The sequence below is a fragment of the Apodemus sylvaticus genome, chromosome 9 (genome assembly GCF_947179515.1).
Source record: "Apodemus sylvaticus chromosome 9, mApoSyl1.1, whole genome shotgun sequence".
Lineage (NCBI taxonomy): Eukaryota > Metazoa > Chordata > Mammalia > Rodentia > Muridae > Apodemus > Apodemus sylvaticus.
In genome coordinates, this window is record NC_067480.1 from 7,254,000 (window position 1) to 7,273,591 (window position 19,592).

Genomic DNA, 19,592 nt, shown 5'->3' on the forward strand with positions numbered 1-19,592 from the left:
TATGAAGCAGGCTACCCCATTCATCCGTACAGGAACCCTTCCTTGCAGGCAGTTATGACTATTACTTACTTGGTTTTGCTTTTGAGACAGCCCCGGCTGGCCTGGAAGTCACAGTGCTACCCCAGCCTCTACCTCCAGTGTGCTGGAATTAAAGGCATTCACCACCACACTCAGAGCCAGTCATTACTGTTATTCCAAAGATAAGGAAGTTCTTGTCAAAGCAGTGTGGTAGTTTGAATGAGAAGCTCCCCTCCCCCTTGTAGGAACTCTTTGGGAAGGATTAGGAGGTGTGGCCTGCTCAGAGGAGGTGTGTTACACAGGGTAGGCTTTGAGATTTCAAAAGTCCATGCTTTTTCCCAGTTAGTTCCCTCTGGCTTGTGGTTGTTGTCTCAAGATGTGAGCTTTCAGCTACAGCTTCAGCACCGCGCTGCTTGCTGGCCACACTTCCTGCCGTGATGATCAAGGACTCTAAGCCTCTGGAACTGTAAGCCCTAAAGAACTCTTGTGGAAGTTGCCTTGGTCACAGCCTCAGCGGAGCAGAGGAGGAGCTGCCTATATATTTGATGTCATTTAGAAGCCCCCAAATAAGGCTGTTCAAGGAATAAGTGTATCTGCTCCCATGGAGACACACAGACACAGCTCGGGAGTGCCGCAGCCCTGCATTTCAGCAGGAGTGCACACAGACAGGTGCCGATACGGCGTCTTCTGTCCCTGTCTGTGTGATCTCTGCCTTGTGAGTTGGTTCACCTTGCTGCAGCCTCCACAAAGCACCAGCTGTGGTAGCTTGCTCAGGAAGGATGCTGTACTTGCTGGAAGGATGCTTCCCAGGCTCTGCTTGATTGTCACCGCATCGGAGGTTGGTGCCTTGGGGTCCCCAAGTGAGGGTCTAGCTCAAATCATGGCTCTCTTGATTTGCTGTTGAGGGGCAGCACTGGAAACATTGGGTCTGGCAACTGCCCATGCTTTCAAATTGTGACATATTCTGCCCCATAAATGCAACACAGTAGCCGAAGTGTTCGTGGTCTGGAGTGTCCAGCTCCTTACCCAGCGCATTTACGTAAAGAAAGGCACTCAGCCCTGGAGATCACCAAACTGCCTTCTTTGCTTTTCATCACCTAGAGCTTGGGTTGCTTGTGCACCTTCGCAGAATGCCACTCCCCGTGCAAGCCTTTCCTAGCCATCTAGCCGCCTTGATCAAGACAGCTTGATGGAGACAGCTGAGGGCCAGCAGGTGTCTTCTTCACAGCCCTTCTACCTGTTCTGCTCCTTGCCCATCTGTAGCCCCAAGGCTACCTATTGCTTGCTCTTGAAGCCCTTCTGTGACATCAGAGCTTCACAGTGGCCCCCTGCGGCTTCTTACACATCCTGCCCCTCCCCTATAGCCCAGTTACTGCCTTTCCCTAATTAAATCACTTGTAATACTCAGGACACAAGGAAGCAGAGGGAGGACAGAAAGCTTCCAGCCCCTAAGAATCATAAAACCATGAGCTAAGCTCTCCCCACCCCCACCCCTCACACATCATCTGGGGCGTATCCCAGTAGATACTTGGAGGAAAGGATCTAAGCAGCCACTGCCCTGGAGACAAGAATTGCTGGAGATTTGCCCTTAGAACTGGAATGGCTTTTCTGCACCGTGCCAGCGAGGCCAGCGTTTGAACAGTGTAGTGGATGATTAATGGAACCTGGCTGTGCCTCTAGATAACAGGATCTTAGGCAGATTCGGGTCAGTAAGTCAGATGGGCGTTAGACTTCGTCTGTCTAGTAGGAGAGCCTCCAGCTAGGAAGCCCTGAGCTTGAGAAGATGATCAGAGACGCGGAGTTCCATTTACTAACCCCAAGTGTCCATGAGAGCCTGTGTCGCCCTCTGTGCTGATGTACATGAGGAAACACACCCACACAGAGTGAGCTAATCTTGCCTGTTGAGATTAATCCTCTGTTTAATTTCCAGTTGGTTTCTGCATGGTATGAGGAAGCTCAGGGCTCCTCAGTCTCACCCATCTGGTAGGCGGGAAGACAAAGGCTTATTAATTAGGATGTTGACTGTTTGACTCCATTTAAAGCGAAGACCTTTCCTGATTCGGAAGAATAATATTAAGACCACCCCTGACTAAAGGTGCTTTGACTTAGAATTTATCATCTTTGCAGTGTTGCAAAAATGGTGTGCATCGAGTAGACACTGTCCTCAGACTCCTGGTTCTTGTTCTTTTCCTGGGGCGGGGTTTATCTGATGCAGGGACTCCCCTGCTGGACCTGCCAGTCAGCTGCAGGCATGAATGGAAGACACTGGCACCCTTCGTGTGCTGGGATATTTGTTAGAAAAAACGGTATTAAAACACCTTTTAAAAGCAGATTATTTTCTATTTACAATGGGTGTATCAGAATATAATGCCATTGTGCCGCAAAGAACATCTATTAATTTTGACTTTTTAATGGAATTTGTAAAAATCTGTAGTCATAATTTTAATACTCATTGACAAATAGCTGTTAGCATGTTAATTTTTTAATTAGTTTGTAAAAGATGTGTTTATTCTATTATTTTATGTGTATGAGAGTTTGGCCTGAATGTATGTCTGTGCACCATGTGTGTCCCTGGTACTGCACCGGGCATCAGCCACCCTGGACTGGAGTTGCCAGTTGCTGTGGGTGCAGGGAAGTGAACCTCGATCCTCTGGAAAAGCAGCAAGTTCTCTTAATTGCTGAGCCAGCTGCCTGAGCCCTTATGTTGGCATTTTAAAGTTATATTTGCATCCAAATCTTTTCAAGACAAAATTTTTAATCCTGTTAAGATTATATGTTGTTTTAATTCTGCATTGAAAAGAGAAAGATTTTATGAGAAATTTTCCACGTCTTTAAATGTTTTTAATAATCATTTTAATGGCTGTGCAATATTATGCTGTTTTCAGTAACATTGAAATCTTACACACCCAATGTTCTCCTTCTATTTTATTCCGAACATTTGTAAATATTTAATAAACCTAACTTTACAGCGAATACCTTCATTCCCCTCACATCATGCATTAACATTTGGCACTCCTGGTTCATCTCATCTGTTCCTTTGCCCTCTTATGTTATAGACGGCTCTGCGCCGCTTTTATTTTATGTTAATATCTTGACATCTTTTGGGGGGGTGTATGTGAAAGTAAATTGCAGACTTTCCCCCAAACACACACTGTTAATTAGAGGTGTTTTCCTTTAGTGAAATGCACACGTCTTGGATTTTTCATTCTCCAAGTTTTGACAGTGTGGCGGCCATGAGCGAGCATCACCATACTCCACGCTCTGGGAGTGCTTAATATTGCCTGTCAAGGTCTCAGAGTGGAGATTCACCTATGAGACGATCCCACGGACAGAACTGTGAGGGGCAGATCTGATTGCATTAGTCTCTGGCCATACCTGTGAGGGATTATCTTGATTAGGCTAAGTGAATCGGGAGGATGGAGGTACCTTTCACGGCCTCTGGCTTGCTCCTAGGCTGCAGAAGCTGGCCTGGCAGAGCTCTTTTGCTCTTTCTTTACTGGATACATTGTAGCCACATTCACTGCTGCTGCAGGCCATGACTTCTGTACCATGCTGGAGCCAAAATAAACCCACCGTTCTTGAAATTGCTTTTGCAAAGCACTTATATCACAGTAACAAGACCAATTAAACGATACCTTAAGTCAAATTAAAGCACTGTGGTAGATCACTATAAAGTACTACCTCATGTAGCTCACAACTTCATGTACATAGGTGTTTGAAAGTTAAGTGAAAACAGTGAATGTTTTTTCTATTCACAGTGCATCCGAAGAGAATGAGCCATGAAGGTTCTGTAAAGGGCAGTGTTTTAAATTATATTTGTTTATATAGATTTTCAGCTCTGTTTGTCAATATATTTTTTCTTTTTCTTTTACTAGGCTAGGAAATAATTTGCATGACTTTGGACTGGGTTATCTCCCTCTCACCAATCAGAAGGCACAGAGACAGGTTGTTTTGGGTTTTGGTTTTCTTGAGAATGGATCTCCTTATATAGCCCTGGCTGGCCTATATCTTGATTGTCCTTCTTCCGCCTCTCTGGTCTGGGAGTAGTAGCCAGGGTCACCACACCCAGCTCCTCCCAGGGCTAGATTGTGCTTAAAGATACAGCTTTATCTTCAGACAATTGGTGTGTTTTTTTCAGGTTATCACCAAGCAAGGGTCATTTCCCTTCCTCTACTAGGAATCAGTCAGGGATTCTGAAAGCAGACTCTGCTTCTCAGTGCTGGGTGGTGAAGTTGAGGCCCACTTGAGAGGGTGCATCCAGAATTGGGATTCTTACAGTTTGGGGGGAGGTTTCTTTGCTTTGGGTGAATCATCACTATGGTTTTATAGTGACCATGATTTCTCGGTTTTTTTTCCTTCATACATTTTATAATTTACTGTCATTACCTTCAGTTTATTTTAGATTATTTGGTAGTGCATGTCAGAGTAATTTCCCAATAACTAGGTTTCAGGATACCTGTCTATAGGGTCTGAGGTGAATTACTCAACCAGCTTGTGGCCTAGAGCAGTGCTGGGGCCTGTTCCTCAAGGTTGTATGCGGTCTGCCCTGCCACTCTGCTCTCCGAGTGCACTGAGGAGAGTTGGGTGTACTTACTGGGGCCCCTCTCCGTTCGTGGCCTCGTGGCCGTGGGCTCGGTGGCTCTTGGCAGGCTCCTTTCGCCTCTTCAGGTTTTGGCATGGAGGATTCAGGTTCTACTATCATAATTTTCTTCAGCCCTGTGTGTCTGTCTTAGTATAATTTCCCTCGTTGACTCTGTGGTATTTTTGACTGCTGATGACAGTTTTCTGACTGTCTTTTCCATATAAGGACATAGGCTGTCGGCAGCTCGTGGATCTTTCAGAAACCTGCAGAATGGCAACAAGTGCACTTCCTTAGCCGTGCACAAGGCGCCTGAGATCCGTGGCTTGCGGCCATTCCTAGAATAGTTCTTTGGGCTCTTTGGCTAAAGGAAGACAAGACACTTTGGGAATGAGAAAACCTTGCCAGTCAGAAGCTCAGAAAATAAAAAGGAGGAGGAGGAGGAGGAGGAGAAAATAAAACTAGGCTAAATCTGGGAGACCAGGACTTTGTGAGCCTTAAGGTTGCTCTAATGATCTGAGGACCATGAAGACCAAGAACACAGACTTGTAAGGCTGGAGTTCCTGGTTTGACAGCGCTGCCGTCACCTGATTTTCAGTGTTGTAATTACTGATTAATTCTCATTCTTCCCCCTTCCTCTCCCGGTCTCTTCCTCTCTCCCATTCAGCTTTAGTTGAATAGTAGGTAGCTGTAGCAAATACCCCAGGCCGGGCAGCACACACCAGGCAGCACGCACCGGGCAGCACGCATACTCCTGGGCTCACAGCCCCATATCTGCAGGGCCTGCGCTGGTTCATCTTGCTGCTTCCCTGCAGCCTCAGTGCAGAACTTCATCCCCACTGTCCCTGTGCGCGGTATCTAAGGACAGACGCTGCTCAGATACCCCAGATCGGGTTGTGTTAGGAATTTCAGTGTTTTTATTGAAAACAAATTTTTTTAAAAAATCAGCTCTCATAAAAACGTAATGCCTTAGTTACAGAAGTCAAAAAATTTAGTGTTTTCTTACCATCGTTCCTCAGCATATAGCCTCATATAACTTTGGGTTACATTGCATTACAATGTTTGATGTTTTTAAAGATTGCTGTGTAAATTGCTGATTTACATTTTATAAAAAGAATTTTTTGTTGCTGTTGAGTTTTCTTTAGAATTAGGATAAAATTTCCAACTATTTCTGAAATGGCCCTAAATAAAACAACAAAAAACCCCCAAAAAACTACATATTCTTGCAAGGTAGTATTCTTAGCATTGACAATCACAAAACCAAAATATTGATTAACTTTGAAAAATGTTGAAGACATTTTACATCCTGCTGTGCCAAATACCCAGCCGAGATGTCATTGATTATGTAAAGGTAAACAAGCACATGGGCCTTGTTAGTAAGCAAATTTGCCTTAAATCTTTAATAGATGGAAAAATTCTACGTACAGCAGAATCGTTTTTAGATAATTTTTTATGATTTATTACCAGTGTTTTGTTTTATATAGAATAGACATTCTGTATAACTATGTTGGAAGTTGCCATGAAGATCTGTCAGCCACAGATAGCAGGAATAGAAAATATTCAAAAGCCCCATCTTAAACGACAGATCGCCATTTCTCTCCGTTCTGGAAACCGTGGAGTCCAGGGTCAGGGTGTTGGCGTGGTCAAGCTCTCTGCTGAGGCTCCTTAGCAGATCACGGAAGCTGCCTCCTCAGGGACTCATCAGCAGCACACAGAAGCAGCACTGGCGTCTTTCTCTCAGGCTGACATCAATCCCATTAAGGTGGCCTCACCCCCCAGGACCTCACCAGACATCATTATCTTCCAAAGACCAGTTCTCCTCATACCCTCGAATTGGATCTTAGGGACTTCAACATAGGAGCTGGGAGGAGATGAACATTCAGTCCGTGACAGATGTGGAAAGGAGGGGTTTAGCATGGTGCCTGATGTAAATGCCCAACAGAGGGTGGTTGGTGAGATTGTCCTTGTCCTTTGACAGGACCTAGCAAAGTGGACTTCTTCTGTACTGCAAACTATGACATTTCCGCTTTACAGCAGATGGGTTGTATATCTTGGGCCCCTGTGGCGTCACGGCCTTCCCAGGAGCTGTCAGAGGATCAGGGGATGTGGTGGTTTGAATGGGAACTGTCCCTGTTTGGCTCAGGTATTTGAACACTTGATCTTCAGTTGTCAGTGCAGTTTGAGGAGGTTATGCAGCCTGTGGGAGGGTGAGCCTTGTTAGAGGAAGAACATGACTGCTCTCCCTGCTTCTCTGTCTGTGTGACTGGAAAGCTAACCAGCCAGCTTCCTGTTCTGACCAGCATGCCTATTTTCCCCACCATGGTGGACTCTGGTCTTCTGGAACTGTAACCGGAAATAAAATTCTTAAGTTGTTTTTGGTCATGATACGTTGTCATAGCAACAGAGAAATGACCAATACAAATGACGAGGAGGAAGAACGGCAGCAACTTGGAGCCAGGCACTTTGGGTAAAGAGCGGCCTTTCAAACGCTATCCCTAAAAGGAATGGCCACTCTGTCACCTCTGTGATGGTTAGCTTTAATTATTAACTCAACATAACCTAGAATTACAAGAGAAAATCCTCACTGAGGGACTGTCCACCCTGGGCTGCTTGGCCTATGGGAGATTGTCCTAATTAAATTAATTCATGCAAAATAACCCAGCCCAGTTTTAGTTGCCAGGCAGGGGAGACATTGAACTGAGCAGCTACAAGCAAGCGAGGACCTTTCTCTCTTGATTGTGGGTGTTTGAGGCTCCTGCCTCGACTTCCCCATGTTGCTGAGCTATAATCTGGAATTTTGACCCGAACTGGACCCTCTCTCCTCTAAGTTTCTTTTTGTCGGGGTATTTTACCGCAGCAGAAGAAATGAAAGCAAAGCAGCCTCAGGTCTCAATCTGATGTTTCTGTGTGTGCCAAAAAGTTTAAAAATAAAATAAAATAAAAAGCTCTCTAAATAATTATAGTCTGCAGGGCTTGTGAAACTATCAGCCTGCTTCTGCACCCAGTACCCCACACAGACTCAGTTTACAATGTCCTCATTTTTTGTTTGGCTAACAATTTACATTTTAAACTTTTGTCTGCTTCTGAAACACTTAAGTGAACAACCTTGTCAGTTCTTCTGAAATTCCTTGAAAGAAATTGGCTTAAATAGGAAGTCTTGATGATTGACATGAAAGTCCAAATAACTGAGCTGACAGGATGGTTCAGTGGGCAGAGCTGTCCACTGTCAAGCCTCAAGTTCAACTCCTGGGACCCACATGGAGGGGGGAGAGAACTGACCTCCGCATATGTGCCATGAAAGACACCCCCCGATAAATAATTAATGAAGAAAGCAACTGGTTGCCTGATTTTTGTATGCAGTAAGCACAAAACGTGGAGGCCTGGGATGGATTCAGTTTGGATTCACAAAGGTTGTTTTTTCAGCAGGGATGTAAAATTGATTTGCTGGCCGTGGACCAGACTGAAAGGTGCATTTACGTCCCCAGTCCTGCCTTCCACTTAGTTTACTCTTACATTTACCCTTTCTCTTCACTGTTCTTAAAGACACTTGGATTGCTGAATCGTGCCCAGGAATAAGCTGGGTATAAAACATGCCACACAAAAGGCCCCCACCCCAAGCTCCCCTTGGCAGAGTTCCCTGGCACCCCATAGTGCTTCAGAGTTAGGAGGAGACTTTTGCTGAGAACAATTATCACTCACTATGGCTTGCGCCTCTGCCTTCAGACATGCAGTAATAGTGAAGTACCTGGCCAGTTTCTTCCATCCTTGGGACGTCTCCTGTATCTGTAATACCTGATGGACCAGGCTCATAAAAACAGAACCAGCTTGTGGGGCGAGATGCAGGAAATTGGTGAATAATTTGCTACTGCAAACTTGCATGAGAGGTCAGAGACAGTCTGTGCCCTCCTTTTCCTGTATTTTTTTTAATGTGCATTTAAACTTCCTGCCCTTTTCTCATTTTTTATTTGGGTACCAGGCTGTAACCAGGGCCTTACATACACTGAGCACACATACAGTTTTTCAGTACCATCATCGTTTTAAAGATGATGTTGTACTCGGTAGATAATGGTGGGACTGTAAAAAGGCATCAAAAAGAGCAAAACTGCTCATGATTCTGTTACCTCAAAATGTTCAGCACCATTGAGACCTTTGTATTCCTTCAATCAGCTACCCTGGATTACACCTACAATGCAGTTAGCGACATTTATATTTTCATCCTATGGATACATTGTTTATAATACACATTTCCTTTTGACACATTGTGAGCATTACCTGAATCCTTCCATATTATTCACAAGTATCATTGTATAAGTGTAACCGATAACTGGTTAACAGCCTGTATTGTATGCTTGTGGATTTTAGACACTCATAAAACAGAGAGAAAAGTGATTTGCTTGCCTTGCTTACTAATCACTCTCCTTGGCTTTGTGCATCTTTCTGTGCACACCTAATATACACAGGAAAAAGCAAAGCGAGGTGACTGTGGCATCTCCACAGCATTTCTGACTTACTTGGACACGTGCAGTGAGTGCAGACAGTTTGTCTGTACCCCACAGCATCTATTCTCAGGGGCCATTCCTCGGGTAAATTATTGTGTCAGGACATCTCCCTGAAGTTAGAGTCCAACCTCCTACTACCATTTTCTTTACGGACACACCCCTCTTGGTGGGTAGGTCCTAACACTGGGTTCCCTGCTTTTGTTGAATCTGTCAATATCCAAGCAAGAAAAGGCAAAACAAACAAGACACAATCCTTTGTTTTTAAGTGTGTGTCATAGATGAAAAATCTTTTTTTTCTGAAGTGGAATTACAGATGGTTATGAGCCCCCATGTGGTGCTGGTAATCCAGTGTGGGTTGTCGGGAAGAGCAGACAGTGCTCTTAGCTGCGAGCCAGTACTCCAGCCCCCACTTTTTTTAATGCTTCCTTTACATGGGAATTTTTATATGTTCTAGAAACTTGTACCAGCTAGCTCTTTCTTTCCTCGTTGGGTTAAAATGTTGCCTATGTAGATAGCTAAACTTTTCTCTTCCCTCAAATGTTGTTTCTAAGCTTTCCAGTTTGTTTCACTAGCTGTAGACTTGTTGCAGCACCCGCCCATTATGTTACATTTCTACACAGTCACTGTTTGCCTTCTCATTGTTTCCCTGAGTTTCACCAATTTGCTGCTCCTGGTTTAGCGGTTTCCTGCCAAAGGCTGAATGTGGACGCTTTAAGCTTTGCAGGTGACAATGGTTTGCTGTGAGAGCATAGCTCTGCCTCTGCTCTGCAGAGCACCCAGGGAGGAGTAGAGGCAGGGTCCGCACAGCACAGGCAGGATCCGCACAGCACATCTGTAAATTGGGCAGCTTGCCTCAGCCTCACGGCTCTAGTGTGCCAGCCTCTGTTGTAGATGAATTCTAGAGTCACTTTAAGTCCCCCCCCCACACACATACAAATGTACACCGTGTTATTCTCATACATATTACATAGTAAAGGGAGAGGGATTTGGGCTAAATGACATCGGCTTCATAAAGGAAGGTAGTGTCTTCCCACTGGCTGGCATCCATCTTTGCCGTTTGTTGATCACCAGTGCTCCATGCAAGCCCTCCTGTGCCTCTGCAGATTCCTGATGAACGTTAAGCCTTGTCTGTGGTTTGTTAGATCACAAGTCTGGAAGAGCCCACCCATGGGCTCTCAACCTCCAGCACCCAATCATTTTGCATCCGAGTTGAGAACCTTCGTCTCTGCTTCTGCCTTTCATTTCGCGTCTCCATGTTTCATTTTCTTGAACCACACACGGCATCTGCGCTGTGATAGAAGACTGGTGGTGAAGCTCAGGGTCAGACACCACAGGAGGTGGCAGGCCCTGGCTCAGGGGTGCACGCATCACTGCTGTAGGCCTGAAGTTAGGTTGCCTGTGTGAAGCTGAGCGACTGGGGGCCCACCGTGCTGTCCTTTTGTAATTCTCCAAGACAGAATCCCCAGAAGTTGTGGTCTCAGTCTTCTCATTGAAATAAACCCACCCTTAGCTGCAGGGTGAAGATGAAAACCTTGGAAACCTGCGAACTATGGGGAAACAAGTCTCAGATCGCAGATAGGAAGGCTTCTCCTTACTTGCTGCTGGACGCCAGTTCATTTTGTAGTTCTACCCTGCCTTTTCTAAATCCTTGAAAAGGAAACAAAGCCAGTTCTGTAGCTGACATTTGGAGAACGTGCCTCAGCCCCTCGACTAGCCTTCCTGATACCTTGGCTGGTCTTAGTTACTTGTTTATTTGCAAGGGGTTGAATTGTGCTTCGAGACAGGGTTTCTCTGTTTAACAGCCCTCGGTGTCCTGGAACTCAGTATGCAGACCAGACTGGCCTCTAATTCAGAAATCCGCCCGCCTCTGCCTCCCAAGTGCTAGGATTATAGGCATATGCCACCACTGCCTGGCTTAGACTTAAAACTTTTAAAGGTAAAAATCTCTACAGTAAGCACAAGACCTGGCACTCAGAGAGCGAGACACTTCACATGGGAACTGTGTGTTAATGAACGCAGAGGTCTTCCTAAGATGACCTGAGTGACAGGTACAGCTGTCTCCTTCCCAGATTAAGGTGACACTGGAACAAAGGGACTGAGCTGCAGAGGGACAAGGCTCACCTCCAGACAGGCCAGGAGGACCCAGGAAGGCACAGCACTGTCACCTGTCACAGTCTAAGCTGAGCCAGGGAGGGAAGAGGGAGGCATCAGGAGAATCTAATGGTCCAATGGAATGCAGATGCTGGCTAGCTCGGCCTCCCTCCCCCTCCTTCACCCCTTATGCCCCCAGTTGCTCACTCCAACTTTCCTTAGAACTATTAACAGAATCTCCTCAGACCACGAGGCTCCAAATCCTTTCCAGTTCCTCGGGGATGCTGCGCTTCCTTCAGACTATTTTGTCCCTTTTCATGCCTCATCTGTGCAAGAGCAATCCCAGCTTCCAGTTCGTCGGTCCGAGGAACCCCTGGTCCTCAGTTATATTTAGGCCTGCGTTTTATCATGTACGCAATTTACTGAGTAAAGCAGGCAAAGTCTTCTGAAATGTCACGAAGTGACCCTGATAGTATGTATTCACTGGGGTTCCACATCCATACAACCAACTGCACATTGAAAATATTTGAAAAAAAAATTGACTGTGTATAGAACAAATGAGACTGTTTCTTATCTCCATTCAAACAATATAGTATAATATTGATAATAGTATTTACATGATGTTAGGCATTATAAGTAATCTAGAGATGATTCAAAGTATATGCAAGGATGTTCACAGGCTATAAGCAAACACTTCAGCACTTTACTAAGGTACTTAAGCATCCATGGAGTTTGGGATCTGCAGGATCCAAAAAGAGGTCCCATCCAGAGACTGCGAGGTAGATTGCGTGCAGAATCCAGGCAGGCATGCAAAACCAAAGCCACTTTGTAAGAATCTTAAGATGTTACTTTTAATGTTTTTGGGTTGTCAATAGTATTGCAGCCTATATTTTTTTTCTCCGTAAATAAGAGCCTGCCACTTTTTGGTTTTTTGATTTTTTTTGGATTTGGTTTTTTTGAGACAGGGTTTCTCTGTATAGCCCTAGCTGTCCTGGAACTCACTTTGTAGACCAGGCTGGCCTCGAAATCAGAAATCTGCTTGCCTCTGCCTCCCAGAGTGCTGGGATTACAGGCATGTGCCACCACCGCCCGGCTGCCTGCCACTTTTTAATTGGACCATTCAGAATTCAAGAATTAATTTTGATAGTAACTAAATCAAGTGTAATTAGGGGATAAACCAATTCTATAACTACTTTGTATCTGAAGCTTCCTGGGTTTGTCTTCTTGCCTTCTCTTTCCTGTTGATTTATTCATCAAGCATTAGAGTAACTGAGGAATGCACCCCCAGAAATGGTAATTAGAATATAGAGTACTTTAGTATTCAGTACATATCATCTCTTTTAAATGTTGACTGAGCTGATCTTTGGTTTCTATCTAGAGTCAAGAAGTAGTTCCAACCGGTAGAAACTAGTGCCAGCTGTCACACGTGACCTCTCAGTAACAAAGTATCACTTGGATCTTTTTCAGAGTTCTCTGAAGAGAAGAGGCAGCCGGGAAATGTACAAAGAGAAGAAACTTGTTAACCAGGTGAGCTGAGCTTTTTCTCTCAAGGCTCTACTCCTAGTTAAAAGTCCCCTGCTGATTCCCCTTTGCCTTTAAGACACTGAAAAAGCCCCACCCACTAGCACCTTGCCGTTCACTCACTCCTTCACAGGGGGAATATTTTCTTACCACTTCCACATCTCCACCCTTTTGTATCTTCTTGCTCTGATAACCTGCTAGTGCTCTAGGAAAGAAAACAAACTGGCTCTGTGTGGAGTTGAAGTAGCTATAGACTCTGGTTCCGGGGGCCAGAAAGGGTTGTGGCCATCACAGTCATTCACATAGTAAAATAACACAGCCGCCGGATGGTTAGGTCATTTATATACCATTGTTTTGTGAATGTGTGTACTTTAAATGTATAGCTGCCTTTCTGGATTTTTTTTTTTTAAGATTGCTTTTAGAATTAGATGTTTAAAGAGAACAGAGGTGTTATTAGTATATAGTTTCAGTAGACTCTAGGTAGCAAGAGGTATTTAGAGAGATACAATGGGTCAGGGAACTAAGAGGGCATTCAAGGGCCTGTATGCACCCTGTCCCTGGAAACTCCCCCTGTATGATGCTCCTGTGCATTAGTTACTTTTCTATTGCTGTGGTAGGAATACTTAGGCCAAGGCAGCCTACAGAAGGAAGAGGCTTTTGGGCTTATGGATCTAGAAGGGTAAGAGTGCATCAACATCAGGGTAGGAAACACTGCAGCAGGCAGGCCCGGCTGCTGGAGCAGCAAGCTTAGAGCTTACATCTTGAACCAAAAGCAGGAAGTAGACAGGTCAAACTTGGGGTGACTGGAAGACTTTCAATCTCAGAGCCCTCCCCGGGTGAGGCACATCCTCCAGCAAGGCCACATCTCCTAAGCTTCACCAGGCAGTGTCACCATTTAGGCGTCAAGTATCGAAATGCTGGAGACAATGGGGGACATCTTATTCAAACTGTCATATCCTGGTTCCTGTGTCCTCCAGAAGTTCAGTGTTGTTCGAGAACTCAGCAGAAGACTAATTTTTCTCTTACCCCTGATGAATTCCCCCCTAATTCTTATTGCAGAATCAATTGATCACAGGGAAATCAAAGGCACCCTACTGCTGGACGTTTCAGATATCCTGAGTTTAGAATGTGTTTCTAGTTCCCTGTCTCTGGCCCAGCAGTGAACTTTTTCCTCAAAGTGCAATTACTGACCAATGAGGAGGTTGGGTATAACGTGCCAGGCACATGAACTGTAGCGTGTTGTGTGTGTGAAGGCAATCCTTGCTGTGTGGGGTTGCCCCACAGAGCCTGCAGGGCGATTGAGAAAGGAGTTTCTATTCAGCAGAATGGTGGAGTGGAACGTCCTGGGAACTGCAGGTCAGCCACCAAAACCCAAAGGAAGCTGGCACCGAGGCGCAAGGTAGGCACACGGGCAGTTGTCTGCTGGGGTGCTGGCCAGGTGGCAGACTTGCAAGCCAAAGAATATATACCAGCAGCGATATATTTCTGTTGCTTGACAAGCCTTTCCAGCTGCTGGTGATGGTGCTGGTCTCTGTGTGTCTGACCCATGCTGTGCTTGTTTTTGCTGGCCATAGTTGGAGTCGTTTCCCTCAGAGAGATAGGTTCCACCTTGTGTTTTCCTTGGCTCCCGAAACTTGAGCTTGCTACTCCCAAGTTTAGGCTTTAACCTAGACCCCTATTCTAGAATCTTGGCAGAGTTTTCTAGAAGCATTTGGTTTCAAGTTCATAACAGCTGCCAGCTGTGCGAGCTATTTGTCTCATTAGGATAGAAATAGCCTCTTCTTCAGAACAGGCCGACCTCACCTCCCTTGGGTAGAAGCTCCCCCTTTCTCTCACGGACCTCACAGAGTAGTAGGTCCTGCTTCAGCTGCAGTGACATCAGGGAGCAGACCGACTTCTTCACTCACTTTCTTCATTTACAGGCTTGAAGGTTCTCAAGTCTCTCCCTCCCTCTCCCCGTGCCCCTCGCTGCTCTAGTCTGGTGGCAGGCCCTGTAGTGTGCATGGGTTTTTGTAGAAATGACAGCATGCTATATCACGTGCCAGAGTGCCTGCTTTATGGGTAGTTTTTTTGGGTTCTTTCTTCAAGGAAAAGAAGACTGGAGAATGATGGATCTTCAGGTGATCTGCAGACTGGACTCTCTTTTGGTCAATTGTGACATTGATGCTGTTGCTTTTCTTGGTCTAGTTTAAAGGGAGGATGGTGCCGGAGATGACCAGCAGAGGTGGTGGATGGCGAAAGTGTGAGGGTCAGGTTTTCCAGAAGTCAGGGTGACTACAGGGCTCTGTGGGATACTCTGCTTGTGTCAGCAGGTGGTGACAAACACTTGGGAGCTTTTGAACCTCAGACCTTTCACAGGCCACTCCTTCCCCAATCACTTGTCACCTTGGTCCCAGGGAGGATCGTGGAGAACCCCCTCCCCCCCCCCCACACACACACACACTTCAGTTTCATGAGAATTGCTTCCAGAGCTGGCTAGGATCCTCTCAGGCCCTCGATGGTACCAAAGCCTCACACGGGTTCCAGTAGACAGCCCTGCACTTCTCCTGGTGTGGCCCTCTTGAGTCCCAGGCTAGAGGCGGCGGAGGATGGGTATCTGGTTGGAGGACACTCTTGTCAATAGTCTCTGCTGAAGGATTCATCTGCCTCATAGGTAGGGATTTAGGCAATTTTGGTGACACTCTGGTCACCCAGATAAGGATACACTGAAGCCTTTTTCTCTCCCAGTTCCTGCATTTAATCAACTCTCAAGTGAATGCAGTTATAGAAAGTATTTACAAAAAAAAATTAGGAAGTATTTACAACCTGTCTTCATTGTAGCGTCCTGCAAATTCGATGTAAACAGCAGAATTGTCAGTGTGTGTGTATTCTGTGCACATCTTCGTCTAACAGGGAGCTGGGAACATGATTGTCATTGTGTTACTTTAGAATGCTCTGAGAAATCAGGGCTGTTTGAAAGTATACACCAATTGCTGCTACTAAGATGTTCAATAGACACTGGATGAATGAGTGAATGAATGAGGGAAGGAACAGGTGTGCATTCGTTAGTGTCAGGATCAGGCACCCTGTGTGTCCTTACAACTTGTGCATAAAATCCTGAGAAAGAAAATCACAACCACACAATCTATGAATACATTTTGCCAGTGGTTAACAGAGTAGAGTTGCTAGGCCTGGTGGCACACGCTTTGAATCCCAGCACTCAAGAGGCAGACATGGTTGGACCTCTGTGAGTTCAAGGCCAGCTTGGTCTATAGCAAGTTCTAAGACAGGCAGGGCTACACAGAGAGACCCTGTCCCCAAACCAAAACAAGAGAAGAAATAGGACTAGTGGCCCCTTACTTTAAGTTAGTCATGGAGTACTCTTTGTTGGGTTTTTTTTGTTGTTGTTTTTTGTTTTTTTTTGTTTATGTCTCCCTAACCAAAACTAACTCCTTAGTGCGAAAATGTCTAGAACTTGAAGACTGACCTGTGTAGACCCCTCTCCATAGTATGCAAAGGGTGTGTGTAGGGGAAGAGGGACAGGGATGGGAGAGCACCACCCATGGGTCCAGGAGGCCCCAGGGGACGCTCTGCACACCATGCTCTGCACGGTCTGGTGTCTGTAGAGTCCTTCTGTCATCTGACTTACTCCATTCTCCTTCCATGAGTCTGTCTGTTGTCAGGGAGAAGCAGACAAGGCACCAAGGACGCAGTTTCTGTATCTCAGTGGCACAGTAGCTGTGGCTCTCTGAGCGTGGGGACTTCATAGAGCCTCCAGGACAGTGGGGACATAAACAGCCATGCAGAGGGCTGAGTTGTCCCACCACGTGGTCAACAGCCTGGCCAGCAGCAGTCCAGCAAGCCTCAGGCAGGGGTTGACACTCTCTGTGTGATGGGGGAAGGGGGCCTTTGCAGACCTACGTCCTGCCCCCATCTGTCTAACAGGACTGCTTTGTGAAATTCACTGTTCATATGTCCTGAATACAAACGATGCAATTCCATAAACCAAGATAGTATAGGTTACTTAAAGGCCCGGGACCCAGGCTGAAAAGGTAGTTGACTTTCTTAAGATCTGCTAGGCAGTACTCTGGATTCCCTGGTATTCTGTTGAGAACTACTTCTCAGATTTTCAAACACTTAGCTTCTTTCTCTAGTCTCTGTTTGATTTCCTGCTGTGTCACAGCAACCAAAACAGAGGACCAGAACAATTGCTCCAAAGTGGCTCTTGCCCGGCAAAGAGCCCAGCCGTCTTCACTTGTCCTAGCCAAAATGTCCTCCATGTCATTGTGTGTTCCTGTGCAGTACCGCCACTTGGGAAGCTCTGCAATGCCCACCGTGGCCTCCACCCTCATGTTGTTTTGGGAGCCGAAAGGAAGGAGGAGACATGCCAAGAGGAAAGATGAATTACCCGTCACTTGTACCTCAGCTACTCAGTGGAAAAGCTAGGCTCCAACTTAGAGTTGTTCAACCTCACTGTCTAGGTGGAACCGTCTGGATTATCAGACGTGTGAGGGACATTTACGGTGGCCACAGGGTAGATGTAGTCCCTGAATCCTGTTAGCTTTACCACCAGGGTTTGATGAAGGATCTTGGTGACTCGCTCAGAGTGCTGATGGTGAACCAGGCTGCATCTGCAACGTCACCACCGGGGCCACCATGTTGCTGACGGATCGTAGACTTCATTAACTTTCTCTTTCTTCATTCTTCTTCATTTATAACGTGTGTGTTGGTTTCTGTGTTGCATGGTCTTCCCTAAAACTAACTGTTAAGCTTCTTGACAAAGCAACAAACTGTGGGTCATTTCAGGGTTCCATCTGCAAAGACTGGGGCTTACTGCTGCTCTGGTCCTGGTCCTTCTCTTTGTATAAGCGAACAGCACCAACAGGAAGAATGGGGTGTGTGTGTGTGTTCATGTATGTGCATGTGTATGCATGTATATTTGTGTGTGTGCATGTGTATGAATGTATATGTGTGTACATGTGTGTGTGTGCATGTGTGGGTCTCTATGTATGTGGGTCTCTCTGCCTGTATATGTATGTATATATGTGCGTGTATGCATGTGTGTATGTATGTATATAGTGTGTGTATGTTTGGGCAAGTATGTGTATATATATATGTATGTATGCATATATGTGTGTATGTGTGTGTGTGTATGTGTGTGTGTGTGTGTGTTTGGGGTGAGGTGTAAGGGGACCATAAAAAAGCACACATTTGGTATTTTCAGATAACCCTCCCTTGGGCTATTCTTGCCTGGCAGGATGACAGTGCGGATTTGAAATGTCAGCTTCAGTTTGCCAAAGAGGAAGCTTCCCTGATGCGCAAAAAGATGGCCAAGTTGGGGCGGGAGAAGGACGAGTTGGAGCAGGAACTGCAGAAGTATAAGTCCCTCTATGGTGATGTGGACAGCCCCCTCCCAACGGGGGAGGCTGGCGGTCCCCCCAGCACCAGGGAGGCAGAGCTGAAGCTGCGGCTGAAGTTGGTGGAGGAAGAGGCCAGCATCCTGGGCCGGAAGATCGTGGAACTGGAGGTGGAAAACAGAGGCCTGAAGGCAGAGATGGAGGACATCCGGGCTCAGCACGAGCGAGAGGGAATAGGCAGGGACCACGTGCCAAGCATTCCTACCTCACCCTTCGGAGACTCGATGGAGTCCTCCACAGAGCTTCGCCGCCACCTGCAGTTTGTGGAAGAAGAGGCGGAGCTGCTGCGGAGATCCATATCCGAGATCGAAGACCACAACCGGCAGCTGACCCACGAGCTGAGCAAGTTCAAGTTTGAGCCTCAGCAGGAGTCAGGGTGGCTTGGGGATGGTGTATCTAAAGGCCCTGGGGCCAGCGTTCCCCTACAGGAGGAGCTGAAGTCAGCCCGGCTACAGATCGAGGAGCTGAGCCGGAAGGTCCTGAAGCTGCAATGTGAGAACCGGCTGCTGATGTCCAACGCCCAGCGGTGTGACCTTGCCGCGCATCTGGGGCTGCGTGCTCCCAGCCCCCGAGACAGCGACGCGGAGAGCGACACGGGCAAGAAAGAGAGCGACTGGGAGGAGGGCCGCCTTCCCCAGCCAAAGCGAGAAGGCCCTGTCGGTGGGGAGAGCGACTCGGAGGACATGTTCGAGAAGACCTCGGGCTTTGGAAGTGGGAAGCCTTCGGAGGCGAGTGAGCCATGCCCCGCAGAGCTCTTAAGGGTCCGGGAGGACACCGAGTGCCTGGTGACCATAAAGCTGGAGGCCCAGCGGCTTGAGCGGACTGTGGAGCGTCTCATCTCTGACACGGATGGCTTCATCCATGACTCAGGCCTGCAGGGCAAGGGATCGGCCTCCCCGGGAGTCCAAGGTGAAGGGGAGGGCAGCAGCCCGAATGAGTCCCACTTGTTGGAGACCATGAATGTGAGGATGAAGGCTTTCAGGAAGGAGCTGCAGGCCTTCCTGGAGCAGATGTCCCGGATTGTGGATGGTCTCTCGCCCTTATCCCACCTCACAGAGTCATCCAGCTTCCTCTCCACTGTGACCTCTGTGTCCCGGGACTCCCCCATCGGGACCCTGGGGAAGGAGCTGAGCCCAGACTTGCAGGTAAGGGGGCTCCCAGCTTTGCCTCCATGCTCCGTCTCGTTCTTCCTCCTCCTCTTCGCTGGCATTGCTGCTCTAGGGTTCGCACTGCTTACGGCTGCTTGGTTTTAAGTTCAGACCTGCATTGTACTAAAGCCTCGGCGTCAACTAAATCCTTTCTCTCGGTTGGTTTCTTTCTTTTTTTTAAATTTTGTTTTATAAGTTCGTTTTTTGTTTTTGTTTTGTTTTGTTTTGTTTTGTTTTGTTTTGTTATTTTCTTGTTCCTTCCCGTTCTCCTCTTTACCCTAATTGCACCACTATTCGTGGTTTAGATGGCCTTTCACGACGAGGCCACGCCCAGTGGAGG

The 19,592-nt window shown here is 46.7% G+C and overlaps 1 protein-coding gene across 2 annotated transcripts in view; it reads left to right on the forward strand.

Moving 5' to 3' along the window:
* Mtcl1 (microtubule crosslinking factor 1) overlaps positions 1 to 19,592 on the forward strand; it is a 113,583-nt gene that overhangs the window by 51,064 nt on the left and 42,927 nt on the right. For both annotated transcript variants that reach the window (XM_052192698.1, XM_052192699.1), the window contains exons 4-5: positions 12,655 to 12,714; positions 17,945 to 19,249. In XM_052192698.1, coding sequence (XP_052048658.1) covers positions 12,655 to 12,714; positions 17,945 to 19,249 — 1,365 coding nt within the window. The remainder of the gene's footprint in view (positions 1 to 12,654; positions 12,715 to 17,944; positions 19,250 to 19,592) is intronic.